Below are 26,773 nucleotides of genomic sequence, written 5' to 3' on the forward strand. Positions count from 1 at the left end.
GTCACAGCATAGTCCCCCTATCGCCCCTGAGCTTTTCCTCTGGCCTCCCCACAGGAAGGTGACTTCAGCCTTCAGTCAGAGAAAACCTCCTTTCAGTCGTAAGCATGGATGGTCTTGGGGCACTCTGTCTGGGTCTGACCCTGCTCCTGTGCAGTCCTGTCTCAGTGTGTATGCCAGTGTCATGCTGTCTCCCACAGGAAACAGCTGTCCGCCAAGGAATGAAGACTGGAAACTTTAGAGCCAATCGGTTTATGGATAAAACATCTTCTAATTCTATCCTTCATACTTTTTAAAGATTTATTTCTGTGTGTGTACATACACCTGTGTACAAATGTCTTCAGAGGCTGAAGGCATCCAGTCCCTTGAGCTGAAGTTGTAGAGAGGTTCTTGGACTCAAACCCTCGGGTGCTGTGGGAGAAAAACATTCACTGTCACCTACTGAGCCATCTCATCTCTCCATCCCACAGCTGTTGGGTTTTAAAAATCAAATCTATTATATCAGTGCTGATAAAACACTATTGTTTTATTCACTAGTAAGAAAAACTGCCACCAAGTTTACAGTACTTATGTGACATAGCTCACAGCTGCATGTGACTCGGCTCTGGAGGGTTCGATGCCTTCTTGCCTCCACAGTTACCTGCACTTTCTCTCTCTCTCTCTCTCTCTCTCTCTCTCTCTCTCACACACACACACACACACACACACACACACACACACTCTAGAACATCTAAACTGTCAGTGTCTTCTGCTGTCTGATGGAGAATGGGCTGTCAGCAGAGCTGATGACCTGTAGGCACGGGCAGCACCATGTGTGCTTTCAGAAGTTTTTTTCTTTCTTTCTTTCTTTTTTTTTTCTGGAGCTGAGGACTGAACCCAGGGCCTTGAGCTTGCTAGGCAAGTGCTCTACCACTGAGCTAAATCCCCAACCCCACAAGGATTCTTTCTTATTTATAGATTAGGGCATTGTTGAGAAGTGTGTGTGGACTGCCTGTTAGGCTGACATTATGGGCTGTTTCATCATGTAAATTTATATCTTTGCCTCCCTTTTATAATAGTGATACCTAAACTAATGACTTCCATTGTTCCCAAAGTTTAGTTTCATTGTACTGTCGTAATCACTTCCAAATAGTGTAAATGAATAAAAACTGCACTACACACAAATGCATTGTTTCCATAGCAGATGTTGAAGGGCCCAATTTACCACAAATTTTGTGGCCATTTTAATAATTAGCTGCTGTAATAGATCACTGAGCATTGTTAATACTGAGTGCAGAGCATGTCGTAACCACATTGAAGCTGATAAGTAAGGCTCTAGTGGAAAGTGCAGTGTCATAGGCAAAACTGGGTTTCAAGTAATGGGCATCATTAAAAGAAGCCATTAGACTCATGGTTTCGTCCACGGCTTTGTGCTCCCAGGCCTATGTGACTGAGCTTCAGACACTTTACGCTGTGTCATTGGTGGGTTTCCGCATCCCTGACCGGGAAGGAGCTTGAGCCATTCCTCTTTGCCTCTCTGGTGTCCTCCCTGACAACTGTGGGGACCATCCTGATGATACTGGATGTGTCTGAAAAGCTTTCCTCATCACACGGGCGGTCTCATTTAGTGTAGAGCAAGCCCAGTTCTGTTGAAGGGGCTTCAAAGGACGCCTGAGTTTATAGTGGTCTTTGGACACACCTCCTCGCCTTCCTATGCTGTGCCTTCTGTTTTGAGTGTTCATGTTCCCTTATGTCCCTGGATATGGGAAATTCATAGTGACGCAGAACAAAACTGAGGGCTCTGTTTTGGATGGCACCAGCAACAGAAGTACTTTAGACACAGAAGTGTTGCTTGACCTGTACTCTAAATTTAAGATTCCTTTTTTGATGGTACAATTTTTAATTTTAAGACAGTTGGTAGATAAAATATATTGTGGTGACCTTGAGATTTAACTTTTAAAAAGCACCTGCCATAGAGTGTAACTTATTTTAGGTGGCACAAAAAGTTGTACAAACTACATTTTATTTAACTCCTGTTTATTTGTATATTAATGAATGTGTGCCTGCCTTGAGGCTCAGGCTGGGGTGAAGGTTCATGGTGTGTTCGTGATTGCGTTTATGGTCATCGTACCAGGGGGTGTCAGAGCTCAGTTCCTTCTTGTCTTAATTGAAATCTGTGAGTCTTTCCTCTCCTTCCCTTACACTCATTTCTTCAGAGAATATTTTCTGGAATATTTAATGACAGTGGTCCATTTAAAAGTTTCATTTCATTTATTGGGAAAATATCCTACCAACTCTTCATGTTTTTCATGTCCAGTCAAAAAGATGAACAGATATATCTGTGTTTGAGTTTTCTTGGATGTTTTTCCTGCTAGTACAGCACAGCCTCTCAGTAAATGAGTGGCTCACATGAATAGAGGATCTCTGTCAGAGGAAGAAGGTCCTCAGTTGCTCAGCCCCTTGAGTGACTTTCAGAGTCACATTGCTGTTTAAATTTCAGTCAGCTTTTGCATTGCTTTTGTGGTTACTGCCTAACCAGGAGATTAAAACCCCAAAGGCCTGTGTCTGTGGAGGTTGAAGGAGCTATATATTTAGTTTTAAACCTAGGGACTGTGAAGTGATTAAGAACAGATAATGCATTCCCTTAGGCAACTTTTAAAAATGGTTTTTATTTTATGTCAAGGAGTGGTGTAGACTTTTATTTGAGCCATATAGAGTGTTCCTTGTGTGACTTACCCCAACTCTAGATATCTTATATCATGAATGATATCAAAAGAGCTACAGAATGTGGGCTGCTCAAGGCAGTTAGTTCAGGACTGTGCTGGGACTAGTGTGTATGTCACACATTGGCTGTTTGAATACTGTCATATTTTTCTGTAGAAAGGTTTGTAGAGAGAGCTATTTTTGACATAGTGTGAGACCATATTGAAGAGTCATCTTAACATTGCTGGCCTAACATCAAGCAGACTTACAGGCACTTCCTGATTTATATGGGAATGGTTGCGTCTTCTGAATGACTTTACCTGGTGCTCACTGAGTGAGGTACTTGAGCACAGTCTTTGGTTATTTCTGACCTTAGAGAGGGCAGCAGCAGTTGATACTGCCCTCTGTCCTCTGACTGAGGTCCACTTGTCACTTCTTTCCGGTGGCTTACCTGGCCTTCATAAGTTTTCCAAAACTTTTAAGGTTTTTCTTTTCTCAATTCACTGAACATAATAAATACATAAGTTATGGGTTCCCAAGAACATAGTCTTCACCAAGTCTGCCTAATTTCTAGGTATACTTGTTATATTTTTCTAAAACACAGAAATATGCTGCTGTATGTAGGCAGTAGCCAGTTATTGGTGAAGATACTGTTAAACACAGATTTATCTATCAAAGCCAGTAGAGAGGACTGTTAAATGCAGTGGTGTCAGAAATCAGAGTCTTAGCAGATGGGGTTTATGAGGTGGTACTTTGTTACTTTATGGGTTTTTGTTTGTTTGTTTGTTGTTTTTTTGTTTTGTTTCGTTTGGTTTTCTGAGACAAGGGTTTCCTGGCTGTTCTGGAACTCTCTCTGTAGACCAGGCTAGTCTCAAACTCAAGAGATCCATCTGCCTCTGTCTCCCAAGTGCTGGGATTAAAGGTGTGTGTCACCACTCAGGTCTACCTTATGCATTTCTTTGACAGACATTGCACTTCATCAACCTAGGAAGAATGGTTTAGATCTTCTTAATTAACAGACGAGCAGGCAGTTACTTTTAGGGGCTGATTTCCAGTCTAACCCACTTTGCACTCTGTCCTGGGTGGTAAAGTACTAGGGACGGAAAACCAAGTATATGGCAGCTCTCATCTTAGCAGTGTGTATAACTCAAGTGAAATCTTGTCTTCTCTTTCAGTGCATTTGAAACGCCACTTTATGTTTCGGAACCATCTCTGTCTAGTGTTTGAAATGCTGTCCTATAATCTCTATGATTTGTTGAGGAACACCAACTTCCGAGGGGTCTCTTTGAACCTGACACGAAAGTTTGCACAACAGATGTGCACAGCATTGCTTTTCCTTGCGACTCCAGAACTTAGTATCATTCACTGTGACTTAAAGCCGGAGAACATCCTTCTGTGTAACCCCAAACGAAGTGCAATCAAGATTGTTGACTTTGGCAGCTCTTGTCAGTTGGGGCAGAGGGTAAGTATTACTTTAGGACTTGTGCCTTAACAGTAGAGTTAGGAGGGACAGTGTAGCTATTTAAACTGCTGTGAATAATGTGTTTCCAGTTTGGAGGCAACTGGAGGATGGTTATTTACCTTGAATGTGTAGTATATGCTTCACATCCTGCTGATGTCTGTTTAAAGTATCAATGCTTGAATTGGAGGATGATTTTTTTTAAAGTGGGTATTTAAAATTATGTTTAGTGCTAAACATTTTTAAAGAAAAAAAAGAGATAAAGGAATTAAATATTAGGTGATTTATAGCTCCCAAGTGGAGCTTTTAATATAAAAGTTGAGTAATTCTAACTTAAACTAGGATCTTGACTAAATCCTTAAACACCAAGGAGTACACACAAACGTGGTTTTGGTTGTCATGGAACTGTGTAGAAACAGCATAGGGGGTGTGTCTATTTGTTTTGATAAATAAGCTTACCCTGCTAAGTTAGATTGATACAGATTCAACATATCAGAATTGTTTTTCTTCACACTGTTGTCTACTGTGATTTAATATTTCTGGTTCAGGAAAGCAGATCATATGTTCAATCCTGATATCAAACACTATTATCTCTGTCTAGACAAACTGAGATAACTTACCCTTTTCAGCCGTTAAGTTTTTAATTGCTAACGTGTATTGGTATTACATGGGAACTGTTTCCAAGATCCACGGAGACAGATGAGGTCAGAGCACTGGGTCAGAGTCAAAAAGTGGCAGGAAGACAGGCATGTGCATGGGAGAGGGCCCTCAGGGATTTGGTTTAAAATCTGCTCGACTTAAAAGTAGTCAGGTGACTTCCTTCACCTAGAAACTCTCCTAAACATAGTGTAGTTTGAACAACCTGTGTCTAAAATGTTTCAGACTAGAGTATTTGTATTGTAGTCTTGGTCTTTGTTAGGACTCAGATCATAACCCATGCTGCTGTCTACCTCTACGATGTGCCCCAGAGCATGCAGGGTGATGACTTGGTTCACCGTTTCTCTAATGAAAGGGGTTGAATTCTCAGCCAACTTTTTGTTTGGTTATTCCTTTGAAATATTTAGTTATTTGATCATGTTTATGGTGTGGTATTGAACTTTTCTGTTGCTGTGAGTAGTTTTCTTAATCCAGTATTGACTATAACTATAAACAAGACATATCAAATTAATACTACTTTGAAATATGTTTCAGATATACCAGTATATTCAGAGTCGCTTCTATCGGTCTCCAGAGGTGCTACTGGGAATGCCTTATGACCTTGCTATCGACATGTGGTCCCTTGGATGTATCTTGGTTGAAATGCACACTGGAGAGCCTCTGTTCAGTGGTGCCAATGAGGTATGTGAAGGGTTGACTCACACTTGTGTTCTGTAGTGACAGCGTCACCTCATGTCCTCATAGAAAGGCGGGTGTCGTTTGCATCTCAGCTCAGTTGATCTTATCTTACATTCTTGTAATTTTAACTCTTTATCAGTTATATAATAGTAGATCAGAGTTCTGAACTAGTATAAGATAGTTCATATGTCAATGAAGGAGAATGGTAAATTAACCAGAAAGTGGCATTTCGTAGACATTTTGCAGGTTTAAGTACAATAACAGAAAGCTTAACTAAATGGTGAGGCCACCCTGACTAATGGTGTGAATCCTGATTAAAACCTGGAGACTGGAATTTAGAACTTCAAGAGCAGTGCACAGGACAGTCAGTTGGTAGGAGCTGTCTGAGCTGTTGGAGATACACCAAGATTCTGGAGCTGTAGGTTAGAGACCATGCATCTGCAGGCTTCTTTGTTCCTGAGGGATTCTGAAGGTGAGGCCGAGCTGGAAGAGTAAAGGGAACTGATCACCCCTGCTGGCAGCGGAGCTTTTACTTATGCTTAAATTACTTATTTGTAGAACTCTGTTTGCTTTTCATAGAGAAGTTGATCATTGAGGATCTTAATCTAAATTTTGAGTTATAAATGAGAAAAAGAAAGGCCAGATGACTTAACACCGGATGTTCTTATTTTTGTTAAGTTTAGATCTTGTCATGTTACTCAAGTGGTCCTCAAACTCAGTCTTTCAAATAACTAATAGATACACACCATCTCCATTGCCGTCTTCTTGTCTATATTTAACTTAATTTCAGCTCATGAACTGGTTGGAAGCAGCTTCCAAATTTGTTATTCGAATTTAAGTAATTGTATCTTATAATTGGTAACTTCCTTGGGATTAAACAGTATTAGGATCATCTGAGAATCCAGTGACTTCCCAATTTTCTCGTTGTCAGAGCCAAAAGTCCTCTTTTGCATTTGACATTCTCCTCTTCCCTTTGTGTAGGGATCTCTGCAGCGCCTCGCCTCCTCTGTACCCTTCCCCTGACTCTTTCTGCGGCTCCAACATCAGCCACAACCCTGCCTGCCTGGTCCTTTACACGTGTTCTTCTTGTCTTGAAGTGCTGGCCCCCAGGCGGCACTGCACACTGCTCTCAAGTCCGCTTTCCATGGAGCCTTTGTGCCGCCTGCGCAGCCTTCCCTAGCCCTTCTTATCTTCCATGCACGGAGACTCAGTTTTTGTGGTCTCTCTGCCCCCTTCAGGTTCTTCATCTTTCAGTTCAACCAAAAATATTTTTAATAAATATCTTTCAATTCAACTAAAATTAAGGAATTACATATGTATAGGTAGAGAAGTGATTGGTCAAAAAACTACTCCAGGCAAATCTTTTGTTTTTAGAATTTATCTGTGAAATAGTAGAATACAGATATCTGATTGAGTGTAGTTGTACTTGAGATTAGTCACATCTTGATGTTGAGATACAGCCTTTTGGTTACGTGAACCATGGTGTAACTGTTACTGGTGTAACCTAGTCCAGCATAGTGGGAATTTCACCTGTCCTGAACATATTCTGATCCTTTCCCTGTGTAAGGATTTTCTAAACAGTACAATGTAATGACTTTTTCTAGTATTTGTAATTATAAGGAACCCAGAGAAGATCTAAAGTGTGAGAAAATATACACAAATTATATGCAGATATTAATTTTGTATAAGAAATTTCAGCACCTATGGAGTTGTGCATCCATAGGTAGGGGCTGGGCTGGGCTGGGCTGATCCTGCTCAGAACTAGTTTCTTGAGGAGGCTTGACTATGTACTTAGCCTCTTCTAAAACAGGCTCTTCCTCTATTTACTCTGCTGTATTCTGTCAGTAAGCATGGTTTCTAGCCTAGTCTTTACTTAAACAATAATTTAATTAATGTTTAAGTTAGTAAGATATTTTTATTGGTTATTTAAAACTTCAAAAATTGACACTTAAATATCCTTCTGTTCTATCTCAGTGTTTTCTGTTGTATTTGAGATCCTGAGGTACACCGTAGATTTGTATTCTTACTTGTTGATTATCTGCCTTCGCTTCTGTTGAGTGTGCAAAATATGAGGGCAAAAATGTATTTTATCTGTTGGTTTTAGTATATCTTCAATGTCTACAGTGTATATCCATCCTCAGGGTCCACAGTGTATCCATCCTCAGGGTCCACAGTGTATCCATCCTCAGGGTCCACAGTGTGTCCATCCTCAGGTCCACAGTGTATCCATCCTCAGTGTTCACAGTGCATCCATCCTCAGGGTCCACAGTGTATCCATCCTCAGGGTCCACAGTATATCCATCCTCAGGGTCCACAGTATATCCATCCTCAGGGTCCACAGTGTACCCATCCTCAGGGTCCACAGTGTATCCATCCTCAGGGTCCACAGTGTATCCATCCTCAGTGTTCACAGTGCATCCATCCTCAGGGTCCACAGTGTATCCATCCTCAGGGTCCACAGTATATCCATCCTCAGGGTCCACAGTATATCCATCCTCAGGGTCCACAGTGTACCCATCCTCAGGGTCCACAGTGTATCCATCCTCAGGGTCCACAGTGTATATCCATCCTCAGGGTCCACAACAGAACCTTACACAGGATATGTGCACTGTATCTAGGAAAGAATTGACAAACAGAAGTGAACGAATGTACAGTTGAAATTACAGGTTTTGTTTTTGTTTTTAATACAGGTGGATCAGATGAATAAAATAGTGGAAGTCTTGGGCATCCCACCTGCTCATATTCTTGACCAAGCACCGAAAGCAAGAAAGTTCTTTGAGAAGTTGCCTGATGGCACTTGGAGCTTAAAGAAGACCAAAGATGGAAAACGGGTATAAGTGGGGGCACATTTGTTCTTGAAGGGGACTTCCTTTCGCTCTTTCTTCCTCCCCTTCTCTGCCCCTTTCTCTCTTTCTTCCTCATCAGAGCTGTTTGTTTATAGCTCCTTTGAATTTTCTTGACAACTGTATTAGACTTAACAATTATAAGAAAGGATTTTGTTCAAAGGTTGACTATAGTTGAGCTGACTGCACATAAGCCAGTGTTTGCTTAATGGTCAGGGTTGTTTGGGTTTCGCTAAAAACAAGCAGACTACTGTCTTCCCGTGTTTGGAGGCAGCTGATAAAGGAAGCCAGGATAAAAAATACTGAATCAGTACGCCTCACAGCTCATACATGGGAGTGAGGCCACAGCTGTGGACAGACATTATAATTATAGTCAGTTGTAAGATTTTCTAAGTAGAAAAGATGATTTTTAAGTTTAAGCAGTTCACAGTACTTTTTTAAGGATATAAGTCAATGATAGAGTCTTCTGACGATTTCAGATTCCTTGCTCAGTGACCAAGGTAGCGGGAGGTTTGCATCTTCTAATGCAGGGATAGATTCAAGGACTATTTCTAGACGCCCAATTGTATTAATTTATTAGAGTAAATGATGCAAAATTTGCATCTTGATTTTATGTCTCTGTAATTTGCCAGACATCCTCTGGTATAGTCTGGGCTTTACTAAATAAAAAGAATATACAAATAACATAATTAGAGTTTTGGCACATATATGTTACCTTATGGTTATACTTATGCATTTTCAATATTTAAGAGTTTTTCCCTTTAGTTATTTTATCTTGTATTTTAGTGATGCTGCTACCATTTCAGGGAACTGGAGTTGCCGTTTCTTTGCTTTAATTCACATTTACTTAGTTGTAGAGTCTTTTCATGTCTAAAGATTCTTGTTTTGCTTTTTTTCCCTAAAGATTTATTTGTTATGTGTGTGTCTGTATATACATATGTGCATGCCTGAAGAGACCACAAGGGGGCATCGGATTCCCTGGGGACTGGAGTAATATGTTAACTATCCAGTATGCATGCTGGAAACCCAACTCTGGTTCTCTCGGAGAGCTGCACATGCATTTAACCATCAAGACATCTCTTCAACCCTACTTGTTTTGCTTTGATCTTTTTGTTTGTTTTGTAACAGAGTCTTGTGTAGCCCAGGTTGGTTTTAAACTTGCTGTGTGGCTGAGGTGCTAGCTAGGCAAGAACCTCCACGTGAGTGAGCCATGGCCCAGCTCTTGGAGACTTACGCACAGTCATTACCTCCTTAATACCTGCTTTGTAACTTCTTGTCTTCTACATTACTCCCTGTAATTGTAGGCCACACAGTTTCCAGTTCCTAATTATACCTGTGACTATAGTCCTATGTACAAGTTGTGACATTTACTGATTCAGTATTGAAATGAGGCATACTGGTGTCTCCAACCCTCTCCAAGTCTAGGCAGATAATAGTCTGTTGAGGAACCTAACTGACACCCTGAGTCTCTCAGTCGTGGCCCATTTTCCTGTTGAACCAAAGCTCAGTGGAAAATTCTCAGGTTTCTTCACTAGTGTTCCAGGTAGTGTCTGCCAATCTGAATTAGCATTGAGGGATGCGAGCTGCTTTATGAAGTCTCTCTGTAGAATAGTAGGTTTCCATTTTGTCTTTAAGTCTAAGTTGTCCCTCCTTTTACATGAACATTCATCTGGTCAGTTTTCCACATCTCTGTCTTTTCAGAGGGAAACCAAATCGAGCTATAATTATTACTGTTTATTGGTTATTGGGGGCATTTCAGAAATCAGTAGGTCTTTTTCCTTTTAGCATATACTCACTACCTATTAATTAACTTTTAGTTCAGTGAGATTTCCTGTAGTTGAGCTTGGTGACTGACATTTCTCTTTTAGCAAAACTAAAATTTGCAGCAAAAAAAAAAATCTTCACTTAGCTGATCACGCTGTATGGACAGAGATACAAAAAAAATGCAGACATTGTCATTGACCGTGCAGTTTATTTTCTTAGAAGTTTTAATTTTCCATATTTCAGAAGCCTGTATTCAAAGCTTTTAAAAAAATATTTACTTTTTTACACACCAGAAGGGGGTATCAGATCTCATTACAGATGGTTGTGAGCTACCAAGCGGTTGCTGAGGTTGCCTTTGGAAGAGCAGTCAGTGCTCTTAACTGCTGAGAAATCTCTCCTAGCCTTCATATTCAAAGTTTTAATGGAATATATATTTTTTTATTGTTATGATTAAAAACACCATGGCCAAAAGCACCTTATTAAAAGGAAGGTTAGTTTGGGTTTAAGTTTCCAGAGAATTTTTGTCAGTAATGACTGGGACAGCATGGCAGCAGATGGCAGAAAATGGTGGCTGGAGCAGAGATAGATAGATAGATAGATAGATAGATAGATAGATAGATAGATAGATAGATAGATAGATAGATAATAGATAGATTAATAGATAGGTAGATAGATAGATAGATAGATAGATAGATAGATAGATAGATAGATAGATAGATAGCAAACAAGCACACACCAGGAATGGCGTGTGGCTTTAGCCTTGAAGCCTGGCCCCAATTATGTACTTTGTTCAGCAAGGCCAGTCCTGCTAAATCTACTCAAACATTTCTACTACGTTACTAAGTACTCAGACATATGTGTTCACTTTGCACTCACTACCTAACACAAGATACAGAGTATCTCCACGAGCTTGGCCTTCCTTTCCTACTCTGTTCTGTTTGTCTGATTTCTCTTGCAAGTGGATGTGATCACCAGCTGCACTTCTTAAGAACTGTAATCTCTGGTGTTACCACTGTCAAATGTTTATCTTTTCACTGCAACAAGGCACCTGACAAAAGCAGCTTACAGACGAGAAGGGATTCGTGGTTTGCATTTTGTAGGTGCAGCACACTGTGGTCCACAAGCACCTTGTGGACCACAGTGTGCTGCAGGAGGACCAAGATGTGACTGTCTTTGTCTTTACAGTCAGGAAGCAGAGAGTAGCTGCTGCTGCCGCTGCCCAGCTCTGTTCTTTGTTTCATCTGGGACTCCACCCTTGGCCCCTCCCCTCAGCTGACTAGTGCAGGCCGTGGTGCTGCTGTCAAGCATCCCATTTATTTATTGATACAACAGCATCTGGGACCTAATTTGCACCCCAGGACCTAATTTGTTTTACTGCTTCATGGTATTTCATTGACTATACAGGGATTTATTATCTGTCAATGAACTTTTTTTGTTTATATCTAATTAGAGTCTAATTGATTAAGGCTAGAAAGAACACCACTCATCTTTTTTCTAGTGACGGTGTCTGAGAATTGCCAGGCCCATGTGTGTTTAGCATTGTTTGTGAGCTTGCCGTAATGTGTAGGGGCAGTGTTGAACATCGCTGGTTGACAACTGCCTGTCTGTAGAGATCTGATTTCATACTTTTCTGTTAAACCAAGGCACCTTCTGTGTTGGCAAGTGTGACTCTTCCTGCGCTGTCTGTAACCTAGCAGCACATGTTAGTGTCCTACAGCCTCCTCCACTCACGTGTCAAAGCCCTGCTGGAGCTGCAGTGACACAGACTTTCTGTGAGCCTTCCCCCACCTGCAGAGATGATGGTCATGTGATCCTTGCTCCCGCCACTCATTAAAGAGTGGATTTTTTAATAGACATGCAATATTTTATCCTGATCTGTGATAAAAGCACACTTGGTCCTGGCATTTCATGTAGCACTGAGTTAAATGCTGGTCTGGTAAGAGTGGTATTCTCATATGTAGTAGTGGTGTTCCTGATGTAGCCTGTAATTTGTTTTTTTTTTTAACAATTATCTTGAATCTTGTTCCGTTATTTCAAAATATTTGAGAATTTTCTAGATATCTTAATTCATCTCTACTTAAATAGCACCGTGTTTTCCAAATGTGATTTCATTTATTTAAATTATGTAGAGTCTGGTTTTACAGTCTAGAATGGACTCTGTCTTGGTGATTCTTTTCATGCGTATCTGATAATGGAGGGGTGTGTGTGTGTCTGTCTGTCTGTCTGTCTGTCTTTCTTTCTTTCTTTTCTCTGTCAACATCCGAGGGGCATTTTAACCTTCAGTGATGTACTAGTTACTTTTCTTGTCACTAATGCCTGGCAGGAAGCAACTTCGTGGAGTATGGCTTTTCTTCAGTGCACAGTCTAGGAGCACTATCTCAGTTCTTCAGGCAGAGGTAGTTCACTGCCTGTTTGAGCTGAGGCTGTTTGCTCGTGGATTTGCTAACCAGGAAGCAGAGGCAGGCATGCAGCTGAGGCTGGGCCTCCCCAGTGGGCTGCCCCCATCTTAGCTCTGTCTGCCTCCTGGAGGCTCTTCTGCCTCTCCAGTCTGAGCTATGCTAGGGACCAAGTATTCAACGCACGGTCAGATCACTTTGAACCATTACAGGCCGTAGTTATGTTGCAGTTGTCTTTAGTTGTGTCATGGTTTTTAAAGGTTTGTTGGTAGTTTTGTTGTGATTTCTGATGAACTGATGCTTATATTGTCATGAAATGTCCTGTATGTGTGTTAGTGCCCTGCCCCGGCAGGTTTTTTATCCTGACAATTTGCATGCGTGTGTGCGTGCATGCGTGCGTGATGGTTGCACACATGAAACTCCTCAACTTTAAACCTTTCTCATCAAGCATGACTTATATGCAACATATAGGCAGGACTTGTTTTAACATCTGCTCCTTTTTACAGTGAATATTTATTTCATTCAGAGCAGTGGGTTTAAGGTTTGTCTTTCATTTAGTTTGTCTGTTTCTCCTTCTTGTTGAGTTTGGAGCTGCTGAGTGCTCTGGAGACTTGTTTTCTCAGCTGACTTCTCAGTTGTGTGTATAGTGTTCAGTGTTGTCTCACAATATGCATCTTTATGTCAGGTTGCCCTTAGATACCTACGCTTTATCCCTTGTATGTTATAACTCCCTTCTAGCTCTTGAGTGCTTGTATGTAAACATCACTTCTGCATGTCTTAGAATCCTTAGAACACATCGACTGTTTACCTCAAGGAAAGGGAAGTGCTGTAGGCACACTGGGTGAGGAGCCCTTGCTGCCATCTTGTATCCGTGTCCCGCCTGTGCCCAGCTTTTTCAGTGCGCAGCTTGTGCTTATGATTGGAGCATCTGCTGCCTCGGGATACAGCTAATCGCTGTCTGTTCTTAAACTGTCTTCACGGGTCAGAATGCTAGATTAGCACGCCCAAGAAAGATGGTCTGCCTCTTTCTTAGGTGCAGTGTGAGGAAAGTCAGTGTTTGTTCTTGGCACTATTTATTGTGATGTGGTTTTCCTTTCCCTTCAGGGTGCTTGAACAGGTTATCTTTATACTTGGTTATTATGCACTTGTGCTCTTTGATTTGTTTTGTGTGTACTCTCAGAGGGTGTTGAAATCCTTGGGTTTGTGAACTGTGCCTTTTGTAGCACCTCAGGTGTTATCAAATGGTTATCCTGACCAGTCTTCCTTCTAGTTGTCTAGTTCCGTGGATGCATGTTCTGCCATGCTCAGTGTTGCCCTGAGATCCTCAGGCTTCAGAGGGGCGTGCAGTAGCACCTACCGTGCTCTTATGTTTTGAATTTGGTTAATATTTTTGCTCTGTTTTTTGGTCACTTTTTTTTTCACCTTGGCTCCCTAACATTCCAAATCTATTCTGCTGTTGGAAGTGTTCAGCAGGCTGGAGAAATACATGTCATGGGCCACTCTTTAAAATCCACCTAAATGGAGGATGTATTTTTGGTACTTTTGTCATCCCAGTGGGGGCTAGGGGCAGGCAAGATGGAGACACCCTGAGGTTCCAGGCCAGTAAGAGACCTGTCTAAAGAAAGGAGAAAGTGACACTGGGGCTGCTTGGTCACAACACGCAAATGTAAAGCAGGGTCTCCACTTAGTATTTTACTTTAAAAATTCATATTTGTCCTTATTTTTTACAGTTTCTCCTTTTCTGAAATCCCATCTATTCATGCATGTTGCCTATCTTCTATTAAACTATATACCTTACACATTTATTACTAAAGTTCCCTGCCTGCTAGTTCCCTGCCTGGGAAACGCCGGGCCATTTGTCAGCACGGATTGTTGACTCATTTTCCCCACTAAATTATAGACTCTGTTATTTGTTTCTGTAATTTTTTTAAAAAAACCTTTTAAAAAAGTTTCAGTTTTTCTGTATTTGAGGATGGCTGACTTGTGTCATTTCCATGAGAAGCAGACACGTCTCTTGTACTGTCAGAAAGGTCTGAGTGTGGGTGTTTAGTGTGTGACTCAGGTTTATTACCATCTGAGGAGGCTCCTTCAAGCATTGTTTGCTTACAACTGAAGGAGGCTCTCAAGCTCTGGACACACTGCCACTCACTAGCAGCCCAGGCATTGTCCTAGCGCCTTTGCTGCCTTCCCTGAGTGGCTGTTAATGCCTTGTCAGATCAAGGCTGAGTTACCCTTGCTTGGGTCTGGCAAGGTGGCCCCTTCTCCCCTTACAGGACTCTTGTAACCTGATAGCAGCTCTTTGGGGCTGGGATGTGGTCAGTATAAGGACACTTGCTGAACATGTACAACTGTGATTTGTCCTGTTTCCTGACTTTAAACAGCAGTTAGCATCTACTTAGCGTTTGTAGAAAGGTGGAAGACGACATTGTTCCCTGTTACTGATGAGTATCAGTAAATGCCATCCTGTGGTTAAGCAGCTCATGAACCATTTTGTAAAAGAAAAGGAGCAGTCAGCTTTTCTCTGTCTGAGTAGGTTTGGGTGGACTGATCCCTCTACTTTGAGTGACATGCACAGCTTTACTGAGCCACCTTTAGGGAGGCAGTGCAGCATGTTCTTTGGTGCAGAGCAAACCTGGCATTGTGATGGGCACTTTAATTCCAGTTGCAGCATTTGGGAGGCAGAGGCAGGCAGACCCCCATGAGTTTCAACCTAACCTGTTCTATGTGTACTGAGCTGCAAGTCAACCAAGACTACACAGTAAGACCCTGTCTCAAAACACACATTACTTAGAGAGTGAAGCAGGTCAGAACCCATTCTGCCCTGCTCTGTGGAAGCCATCATGGTTGGAGATTTGTGGATTTCTGTGTCTTGCTCTGTCTTTGCTTGCTTGTCTCACAGCCTTGAAAGCAGGAGCCATGCTCCTGAGTGAAGCAGCTTTAGAAACCTGGCTTCGGGCGGGGCCAGAGGGCGGGGCTGCTGAGCTCCGCTCTGATATGCCTTGTCTTTGGTTTTGCTCTTAAAACCATACTGAGCATGGGTGTTAGGTGGGCTGGGGGTGGGGGATCTAGCTATTTCAATAATGGTCTTTCTTCACAAAGCCTTGTATATTTGGAGTAGATCATGTAAATGTTACATCTCCTACCAAACTTAGAGACAAGTTTTTGTTCTCTCTTCTCTACAGGAGTACAAACCACCAGGAACCCGTAAACTTCATAATATTCTTGGAGTGGAAACAGGAGGACCTGGCGGGCGGCGTGCTGGGGAGTCAGGTCACACTGTAGCTGACTACTTGAAGTTCAAAGACCTCATTTTAAGGATGCTTGATTATGACCCCAAAACTCGGATTCAACCTTATTATGCCCTGCAGCACAGTTTTTTCAAGAAAACAGCTGATGAAGGTACAAACACAAGCAACAGTGTGTCCACCAGCCCTGCCATGGAGCAGTCCCAGTCTTCAGGCACCACCTCCAGCACCTCCTCCAGCTCAGGTCAGCGGGGTGGGGGTGGGGTGGGGGTGGGGGTGCACACAGCGGGCTGTTTGTAGCTTTCTGTTTGCTGGGGGCAGGGGTGTTTCCTTTCTCTTTAGGTTTTTTGAGCTAGGGTTCCTCTCTGTAGCCTTGGCTATCCTGGACTTTCCTTTGTAGACCATTCTGGCCTTGAACTCACAGAGATCCTCCTGCCTCTGCCTTCTGAGGCTGGGATTTAAGGCCCAGTTCCAGTGTGGGATTCTTTCAGAGTATTTATTATAAACTAATTGTTTGAATTTGAATTTTGTAAATGGGTAGCAAGGGATTGTTTTACTTTAATCTGTTCTGTGTGTGTCTCTTAATTCAGTCTCTGTATACACCTGCCCGGCTGTATAGTTAGTAGCAAATTAACTGTTAAATGAGCACGTGATCACTATCTGCCTGACAGGTAGCAACAAAGCTACTTATAGCCAAGTAAATGGACTTGAATGTCCATTTAAATGGACTCTGTCCTTGAATTTTTGCTTTTCTGAGGAGAACCTGGCTGTATAACAGGTGATGTAGGAAGACATCTAATATTCCAGTAGCTTTGTGGTATATTTCAAGTTAATACCGTAGCTTGAAAGTTTTGTGTATCTGCATATGTGCTGTGTAGTACATGCACGTATGTGTGCATATGTACACACCTAAGGTCACATGTAGGGGCATGACACTGTGTGTCTTCCTTATTACTTGGAAATAGGAGTCCCACTGCACCAGAGTCCTGCTGTTGTATCCAGGCTGCCTGGCCAGTGAGTTCTTGGGAGTGGCACCCCCTTCCCCAAGTCCTGGGGTTCATTCAGGCCAGGTTTTTATATGAATGCTGGAGACCCACACACAGGTCCAAGCACTTGCAGAGCAAGGACTCTTACCTGAATGTCCTTTTTACCCTGAGTGACAGTAACGGCAGTCTTAGATACTAACTTGAGCAGAATTAGCTTTAAACTCACAAGTTATTCCGTGTCCTGATGTTAAAGGTGGATCCTCGGGAACGAGCAACAGTGGGAGAGCCAGGTCGGATCCGACGCACCAGCATCGGCACAGTGGCGGGCACTTCGCTGCTGCTGTCCAGGCCATGGACTGTGAGACACATAGTCCCCAGGTGAGCGTCCCAGGCTCCTGCCACGACCCCACTAGCTTTGGCTGTATGAGCTGCCATGGGCTGTCAGGGTGACTATGTGTGTGTCCTTCGTTCTAAAGGCATGGAGTGTCCTTACTGCTTAGCAAATAAAACTCCGCTCCTTGTTAGGAGTGAGAGCACACATTGGGTAAACACGCTCTCCACTGTCCTCCCAGGTGTCCTCCACTGTCCCTCCACTGTCCCTCCACTGTCCCTCCACTGTCCTCCCAGGTGTCCTCCACTGTCCCTCCACTGTCCCTCCACTGTCCTCCACTGCCCTCCACTGCCCTCCACTGCCCTCCACTGTCCTCCACTGTCCCCCCAGGTGTCCCCAGGTTTATCTTCTCACTTGCCACAGCGGCTTCTGGATGTCAGCAGTTTGCTCCCTGCCTCTCAGTAGGTACTGAGACCTCTAGGTGCACCGTGAGTTTACTCTGTGAGCTGTGCAGTCTGGACCCTGTCGTTAGCCTCTCGGGGCTTCTAGCATTCCTCATCCTGCTTCTGAATCAGTTTGTGATGCACTTTTTTTTTTCTTCTTTTTCTTTTTTCTTTTTTTCGGAGCTGGGGACCGAACCCAGGGCCTTGTGCTTGCTAGGCAAGCGCTCTACCACTGAGCTAAATCCCCAGCCCCTGTGATGCATTTTTAACCTTGGAAGTATTTGCTTTGCTTTTTAAACTTACTGACGTTAATAAGTGTAATAATAAAGTAATGTTAAGGTTTGTGTGGAGCATGTAGGAGGGTAGAACTGTGGAGATGCCATCTTAGCTATGTCTCATTGCCATGGTAAAGACGCAGGTAGAAACAGTGTCAGGATGACAGGGTGGACTCTGGCTCTCAGTTCAAAAGGAAATCATACATTATGTCAGGGAAGACGTGACAGCAGGCAGGGGAAGCAGGGTGGCAGGGTCAGGAAGCCTCTGCAAGCAAGAAAGAGGAAATGGGGCTGCGCTATAGAGCCTCGAGGCCTACCCCATAGAGCCTGGAGCCCTACCCCATTAGAGCTTCAAGACCTGCCCCATAGGCCAGCCTCCTCCAGTAGAGGCTTCACCCCTGTCACTTGCTGCCAGCTGGGGACCAAGCATTCAAACACAGGAAGGAGGTGTTTACTGTTCAGACAAGAACACAGAACCTTAATGAGATAACGCCCCTCTGCACTCTGTGCTACATTTTGATTCTTTGTTCGAGAGGACAGTCGGTTATTTGTAGAGTAAGGAAAATCTGTGCTAGATTGGTGGTCATTCCTTTGTTGTGATTGGGCTGATTGGTTCTTGTGGATAAACTATCATACTGTTCTGTCCTCAGTCTTCTTATTCACCAGAGGCAACACTGCTCAGAGAATCCCTTCTTCCTGTTGTCTGTGAAATGCTTCCAACTTCTCCACACTCTTCCTGACTCTCCCGCTGTGGTACTCATCATACAGGCATTCTGTGGTGGTGGCGATGCCTGTGCACCTGCTTTCTCACAGCCTGCCTGTCTCTGCTGTCGCTGGGCTTCTTGTTGAAGGCCAGGCCCATGTCCCCTCCTTCCTTCATGAGCTCTGGCTCCTTGTGTTTCTAGTATACAGCCAATTTCCCTCTAGTTCTTGTCTCCCTCACCTCCCTGCAGTTTCTTGAGTTTCCCCCTGGTCTTCAGCAGCCCTCAGCTCAGTGCTCTCATGCTTGCCCTCATTGTCATCTGGCCGTGTTTGCAAGTGTTGACTCAGTCACGTGCATTGAATTGCTCTACTTTTTCTGGTAGTTCGTGTCTTTGGTTCTCCATTTCTTTGTTCCCCCCTCCCTTAGCTGTCTCTTTTTGAGGGTGTTCCTGTCTTCTATGCTTTGAGATGACCTTGCATACTTCCTTCTTGGTCTCACCCCTTATTGTCAGTCATCGCAGTCACCATTTTTAAAGCATTGCTTCCTGCTTACCCCTGACTGCACTTAACTCCTGAGACCCCTGGGTTGCGCTGGGCTTTCTGTAAATATCATTCTACAAGTCTTAGCAGTAAGAAGACTCTTCTACTATTAGCGGTTGTTTTATAACAATGGCTCTAACCTCACTCATTTGCTGTCATAAATTTAGGGCCAGGGAGTTAGTCTTCGGGTTAGTGAAGCGTGACTTCTGATTTTATGCATATATAGTCAGCCTTCCCACTATGAGAGCTATGTGTGCCCTGTCTTTCTATGAAGGAGACCGGCTGCTCTTTCCTGTGTCCTGTCTAAGTGCTCGTCAGCCTGAGGCACCTCTGCAGACATGTGAACTTTGCTACTCCAGTCCGTCTGTTTCCCTGCTTTATGTAGCCCTTGTTTCCCTTGTACCTGGAACTAACATGTAGATTCCTGTGATAGCAATGCCTTTGTGCTCTGTCCCCTAACTAGGCCTTTCTTTATCCTCTGCACTCAAGTGCTCAGATCTTTTACTCTGAGGGATGTGCCATGCTGGGTCTCCCTCCCCAGCTTTCCTAATTCTTCCTGCGTTGGCTTAGTGGCACAGCTCATACTTAGTAAAGTGTTTTGGGCCTTCCTTTGTTCCTCTCGTTCATGTGTGTATGGTCTATGTACTGTAAACATACATAGTCATTCCCAGAATAGCACAGCTATATGTTCCCACCTACCTTACAGAGGTCACTGATCTGTTGGGCAAGCCCAGCTGGCATTTCTGCTTGTGATCATTGTCCTCCTGCCTTCAAGAAGCTGGAGTTACAGGCGTGCTGCACTGTGCCCAGCACAGTCTTTTCTTTTTGAGTTAAATTGTTTTTAGTTGTTTATTTATGTTGAGTGTGGATGTATGTGGCTGCATGGGAACCATAGCATGCTTGTGGATGTCAGAGGACCACTTCAGGGAGTCGTCTCGCCATGTCTGCCAGGGGCAGAAGGAAATCTGAGTTAAACTCTCAGACTGTCAGGGTTGTTTGCAAATGGCTTTACCTGCTGAGCCATCTGGCTGGCCAGTCTTTTAATAATTGATACAGTCATGTAGTAAGAAGAAAGAAACCACAGAGGTGGTTTATGAGAAGCCCTCTTCTTCATGTCAGCTAGTGTAGTACAAACTAGTATTTGTAACTTTTATGTCTTTGAAAAGATGTTCTTTATGGAAAAGTAAACCTAGCTATATATTATCAGATAATGTATTTAATCAGATAATATTTTATATGCAGACAAAATATTTATACACAAACACCTTCACCAGGTATATTATATACACTAGCCTCTTTTTTTTTTTTTTTTTTGGTTCTTTTTTTCGGAGCTGGGGACTGAACCCAGGGCCTTGCGCTTCCTAGGCAAGCGCTCTATCACTGAGCTAAATCCCCAACCCCACACTAGCCTCTTTATAAACACTGTCATATACATGCACAGTTTTATACCTAGATCCTTCTTCACTTGGCGTAGATTGGTATTCTTCCTATATCACAGTAAAACTTTATTTTATACTGCTTTGCAGTATTACATTGTTCAAATATTTCATGATTGATTTCGCTCATAGCTTATTCATGGGCATTTCTCTTATCTGTAGTCAGTTTCACTATTTTTGATATCATAATAAAAACTTTTTAAGTACACCAGTCACACATGCACATTTTGTCTGTGTTCTAAATTCCTAGAAAGAGTTGGAAATGAAATTGCTGAGTCAGAGTGAGGTAACAAGGATTATTTATGGTCATGATTGTCTTCTGCATGATCTGACAACTCAGTAAGTTGAGTATTAAAAGTCATTGCCAACTTGGAGTATAGTGGTAGAGCATTTGCCTGGAGCACACGGTGCCCTGGCTACATTAGTCTCCAGCAGCACGTAGGTGCACAGACTTCTACACTTCCCCCCAAAGAGTAAAGGAAGAAAGTAATGGAAAAGTGTGCTTTGGAGTTCCTTTATCTGTGCTTGACTTCATTGTCTATATCCACTATGGTCTGAAAATACCAAACAAAGGAAGAACCATTTTATCTTTATAAAACTGTGTGCTTCTGAATAACAGGATGAGATCTCATCCCATTCTTTCCTGTGTCCAGCTTTGTCTGTACCATATACACAGCCTACCAGTCACTTGGGAAGGAGGCATCCTCATTGTCAGATAACTTTCTGGGGGTTGGGGATTTAGCTCAGTGGTAGAGCGCTTGCCTAGCAAATGCAAGTCCCTGGGTTCAGTCCCCAGCTCCAAAAAAAAAAAAAAAAAAAAAAAGGTGGCGTCAGATAACTTTCTGTGCAGCCACTGTGAGTGTATCAGTGGCTGTCGTAATTTAAGATGTTATAACTAACCATGTGCTGACGGGTTCAACTCAGAAGCAGCGTGCTGTCCACTCAGGTCAGTCAGAGAGCGCTCAGTCGGGTGCAGTTAGTCTCTGTATTCTACACATGGGTCTCTTCTCTCTGCCTAGGAGCATAGGTATGCTGCAGGGGTCGGCCCTGCCCCTTAGCAGAACCCTTCTCTTGTGTGGTGTGTGGTCACAGTAGCAAGTATTTCTCAGCTGAGACAGCATGGATTGGAGCCGTGCGTGTTTCGATAGATTTTGGTGCAGTTGTTCACGGTTTACCAGTTGAGTATCTCCAATCTGAAATTGTAATTGCTATATTTTTAAAGCATTTCATAGTAGATTAAGAATGGTCAGCCTTTAATTTTTTTTTTATGAGATTGTTGCCAGTTTTGTTTTCCCTACTGGATTTTCAGGAGTTTCATTTCTGTACAATTTTTATCAAATATTTACTTTTAACAATTTATGCTAGAGACTGGTGGTAGAGATAGCCTTTGCCTTTTCAGAGCTCACAGTGACATAGTAAACACACTAAAACACAGATAAAAACAACAAGTGATGATTCTATACCAAAGAAAGACTTGACGTATTCCTCTGAGGTAGGTATTGCCTGCTTGGGGTTGGTAAAGTTCTGTGCTAGACCCCAGCACCGTCACCGCAGCAGTCCAGAGTCATGTGACTGAGAGGATGTTTGTTAGACTGAGGCATATTGAGTGAAGTAAACTAAACACACAGTCTCCGAGGTGGGCATCTGAGAGAATGTGGGGAGTTTCCTCTCTGTGAGTACAGTAGTCAAGTAAGTGTTGATTTGTCATTTGTGTGTCATTTATGACTGGTCTCTTACCAGGTTGTGACTCTACACCCCCTAGGCCCAGTTAGTTGCCCATGGCATGGTACCCAGCAGACAGACTTAATGAGACCTAGACAGACTCAGTCCGTAGTCCTGCTGGTGGCTAAGGGAGTGCAAGGAAGGCTGGAGCGTGTGGTGCAGTCATCTGCAGTGTAGTGCAGTGACTATGGAGTGGGGATATGGAAAGGCAGCGAGGGTGGCACGGCAGCAGCCTTTGCCACATGCACTTAGGACGGCAGCCGGAACCCAAGCGAAGATTAGAAAAGAAAGCATTCTCTCCAGGAGGAAACAGTGAGTTCAGAAGCCTGAAAGCATATGTTCAGGTCAAGGGGTGGGAAGAAGACCTGGGCTGATTGGAACTCACGTAAGTAAAGAAATATTGGAGAAACAGCAGTGGAAGATTGAAAGATGGTGTCAGGATTTAGGATGACTTTATGCACACTAGGATGCGCTGAAGGGATTTTGGACAGGGAACAAGCTGACTTGGAAGGATATTATGCTCCTCTCAGTGGGTTGGAAAGGGCAGGGACGGACATGGGGCTGCCCAGGAGTGAGTGAGTGAGTGAGTGTTTGTGCTCAGGCGTGCTGATAACCCTGTCACAGTGCTGCTCCCTCAGGTGTGCCAGCAGTTGATAACCCTGTCACAATGCTACCCCTACAGGTGCGCCAGCAGTTTCCGGCTCCTCTGGGCTGGTCAGGCACTGAAGCTCCTACACAAGTCACTGTTGAAACTCATCCTGTTCAAGAAACAACCTTTCATGTAGCCCCTCAGCAGAATGCATTGCATCATCACCATGGAAACAGTTCCCATCATCACCACCACCACCATCACCACCACCACCACCATGGACAGCAAGCCTTGGGTAACCGGACCAGGCCAAGGGTCTACAATTCTCCAACAAATAGCTCCTCTACCCAGGATTCTATGGAGGTTGGCCACAGTCACCACTCCATGACATCCCTGTCTTCCTCAACAACTTCTTCCTCGACATCTTCCTCCTCTACTGGTAATCAAGGCAATCAGGCCTATCAGAACCGCCCAGTGGCTGCTAACACCTTGGACTTTGGACAGAATGGAGCTATGGACGTTAATTTGACCGTCTACTCCAATCCCCGCCAAGAGACTGGCATAGCTGGACATCCAACATACCAATTTTCTGCTAATACAGGTCCTGCACATTACATGACTGAAGGACATCTGACGATGAGGCAAGGGGCTGATAGAGAAGAGTCTCCCATGACAGGAGTTTGTGTGCAACAGAGTCCTGTAGCTAGCTCGTGACTACATTGAAACTTGAGTTTGTTTCTTGTGTGTTTTTATAGAAGTGGTGTTTTTTTCCCAAAAACAAAAGTGCAAAGCTGCTTGAATCAGAAGGAGATTAACACACTGAACCGCTACGAGAGGGCAAAGCTGACTTTTTTTTTTAACTTGAAAAGATTGCAAAGGGACAATGAAGTTTTTAAGAGCCATGTCCACCCATCTTCATGGAGCGCTCAGAGTGTCCTCTTTCTGCCTCCCCCATTTAACTTCCATCTCCCGGTCACAGTGGGTTTTGTCTTTCTATCCAACAAAAGTTAATGTTCAGCTGTTGGTCTTGGTCATTTGCCAACTAATTTTAAAATAAAAAGGCACTGCACATAATTTGCATAAAGGGCCCCATAGGGTGTTTTGGTTTTTTCATTTTTATTTTTTCCCCTTTTCCCCTGTTTTCTTTTGTTTCGTTTTGGGTTGGGGGTGGGGTGGGAGATTTGGGTTTTTATGTCCTCTACACACTTGGGCACGGAAATGCAGTACTGTAAGGAAGAGGGACCTCCAGCACACACAAACATCATCTTCAGCTGTGTGAAAGGGACGATTGTGTTGGCGTTTGTAAGGCACACTAAGCATGCTAAGTGGCGGGATCAGGACTCTCCTGTCTGAACATACTGAGGAGCAAAGCAGCCATTGCGTGGGATCCTGTGGTCTCCTGTCGGAGAGGCCACAGGACGACGGGATGGAGCGTGACTGCTCGCCTTACCAAGGCGCACTGAGAAGCAATCAGCGGGTCGGTCGCTTGTGGCCAGTCCTGGGGAGGTCTGAGTGGTGGTCCTTGGGATAACCTTTGGCCTTATGGATTTGGACTCGGAGTTAGAAGAGCCCACCATTTCAGATGCAATCACTTGTGGACATGCGTTTGCAGACAGTCCTTAATGCTGAAAACACAGAGAATGGGTAATTCAAGAGGCCTTTCTTTTAAAATAGACTTTTGTGACCCACTAATTGTAAGGTATTGCCAGGTCACTTTGCGTGTGTCATAAAGCTGACTCCCTTCTTGGTTGAAGGCCACAGAGGTAGTGGTTTGCTTTGACGGAAATAGCTACAGCTGTGTCCCTTCCTGCTTTTACCTTTTCTTTGGCTTTTTCTCGGCACGTGGTGTCTCCACCATTTCTTCTGCACAAAGACGTCTTCTGTTCATCCTGAACATTTTAAAATGCAGAATTTTATGTGACTGCTTTTTTGCCTCACAATTATGCTGTGAATTTTACAAAAATTTATTTTCTTTTTTGATAATTTATTGTACCAAAGCTGTTTTTATAGCACATAGATGTCTGTAACCAATAATGTAGCCGTTCTGCACTTTGACACAAGGTGTACCTAGACCATTTTTAAATGTCAGTTGAAAATTATGGCTGTACTATTGCTTAAACAAAACTGGAACTGTTGTTGACTCCATAGCCAATCCACTTACAGCACTCTGTGTACTGGACAGAATAGATTGACATCTAATTCAAGATTACACCACCTGTCTGTCACATTCTGAATGTGCTCAGGCTTCTGAAGGGAAAGGGATGCTGGACCCAGAGGCTGTGGAGCCAGCAGTTGGTCTTGTTTCCTGATTAACTTCCTTGTAAACTTGAACTTGAGACCTTGACTGACCCGGCAGGTCCCCAGTAGGAACAGGAGGAAGGCAGAGCTCTAATGTGACCTGAAGTGAGCAGGCGGCACGAAGAGGCACCGTGTCTGGAGACTACTGCCTTCCTGTAACAGTCTGGCAGTGGCTAAATCTGTATTCACATTTAAATTGAGCAATTTTAGGGTGTGATACTCTGAGGCGGTTGAATTGGGAGAATGAAGATAGAGTAATTTCCCTGTCCAGGATCAAAAGAAGCCTAGAGAGAAGCAGTAATCTACCTCTGCCGATAACCTGTTGGAAGCAACTCAGCAGAACGCCACGTTACTTTTTATTGGTTAACTCCATGTGGCTCACTAGGTCACTTTTTTTTTTCCCTGAGCAAAAGGAGGTTTTTTTTTTTAATGTAAACTTTGACAACAGAAAGGCCCAAGCTCTGTGAGTGCAGTGGAGACTCGGAGAGCCCCGTTTCTATAAACACAGACACTTGGGGTGTTAATCAGGAAATCCATATTTATTTTGTAATTAAATGTCACGCCTGTGGATTGTTTTGAACTTGGTAGTTCCTGAGAGTTTGCGTACAGAGGCCTCTTGAGCACAGCACTGTTGGGAGGGATCAGCGTCTGCGGCTGCGGAGCCCAGGCCACACCACGTGGCTCAGGTCATTCTTTTTTCTTTCTGTGCTGGTTGCCACATTTTAGCAAGCACCAAAAAAGAAAGCAGTTTTTAAACCGATATTTACATAAAGAAAACCACAGAATCCAGTGCTTCTGCATACTGTGTTATGTTGCAGTCCAGTTTTGTGTGCTTTACTACACAGTTTGGTTACAGGACTTCTGTGCATTGTAAACATGAGCAGCATGGAGAGGCTAAATGCCTGTGTTCAGATTGTAAGATCTAGTCCGGACTTGCTGTGTATATTGTAACGTTAAATGAAAAAAGACCCCCTTTGTATTATAGTCATGCGGTCTTATGTATGATAAACAGTTGAATAATTTGTCCTCAGAGTCTTTACTATGCTTTTTTAAAAATTAACTTAAGGAAAAAATGTAAACAGTAAAAAAGAAACAAGCAATCTTCCTGTGCAGTGAAGCAGTTCAGGTCTGTTAGGTCAAGCAGGCACAATTTAGCGACCTGTGTAAAGGGAAAAGCCGTGTGAGGCAGAGAGGCATCGGCTTCAAGTGTCTTTGAAAGTAAAGATTGGAGGTCTAACAGATGATTTGGTTTTTAAAATGGATTCTTGACGTGAGTGGTTATCATGTTCAGTTGCTGCTCCCATGTGGTACTGTCTCCGTGTTGAGAGCATGTGGGAACCCTGCACTTCTCCTGAGGCTCTGGCCTGTTAGGGTGAAGGACAGAGCTGAATGCTGCCTCCCTAACTCTGTTCCCTGGGGGACACAGTAGTCACTTTGCTGTACACAGCCTGGAACCCTTGCCATGCACGCTCAGGCAGTTTCTAACCCACAGCCTTCTCTTCTCAGTTAGTCTGCACAGGGTCTGTTGAGCGACCTCCAGAAGGTAAGAAACTTAGGTAGACACTAATGTGATTCTGGACACTGAGTGGGAACAGAGAACTAACTGCCTTTTTGTTACAGGATCCTTTTTTAGTTAGGTAACAAGCTTATTTTGTGATACTGGACAACAAACCCAAGACTTATTTATACCTAATAAATAGTAGAACTACTTTTTTTTTTCCTTTTTTAAT

General features: G+C 43.3%; 1 protein-coding gene across 22 annotated transcripts in view; it reads left to right on the forward strand.

Annotated features, from left to right (window-relative positions):
* The window catches only part of Dyrk1a (dual specificity tyrosine phosphorylation regulated kinase 1A), a 119,287-nt gene extending 93,212 nt beyond the window's left edge, over window positions 1-26,075 (forward strand). For 21 of the 22 annotated variants that reach the window (XM_087575536.1, XM_087575548.1, XM_087575538.1 and 18 more), the window contains 6 exons: window positions 3,855-4,141; window positions 5,330-5,476; window positions 8,164-8,304; window positions 15,659-15,965; window positions 16,961-17,085; window positions 22,839-26,067. In XM_087575536.1, coding sequence (XP_087431662.1) covers window positions 3,855-4,141; window positions 5,330-5,476; window positions 8,164-8,304; window positions 15,659-15,965; window positions 16,961-17,085; window positions 22,839-23,459 — 1,628 coding nt within the window. In that variant the 3' untranslated portion in view covers window positions 23,460-26,067. 22 annotated transcript variants of the gene reach the window in all.
* The last annotated feature ends 698 nt before the right edge of the window (window positions 26,076-26,773 follow it).

Source organism: Rattus norvegicus, chromosome 11 (assembly GCF_021556685.1).
Source record: "Rattus norvegicus strain SHRSP/BbbUtx chromosome 11, alternate assembly SHRSP_T2T, whole genome shotgun sequence".
In the NCBI taxonomy this organism is placed as follows: Eukaryota; Metazoa; Chordata; class Mammalia; order Rodentia; family Muridae; genus Rattus; species Rattus norvegicus.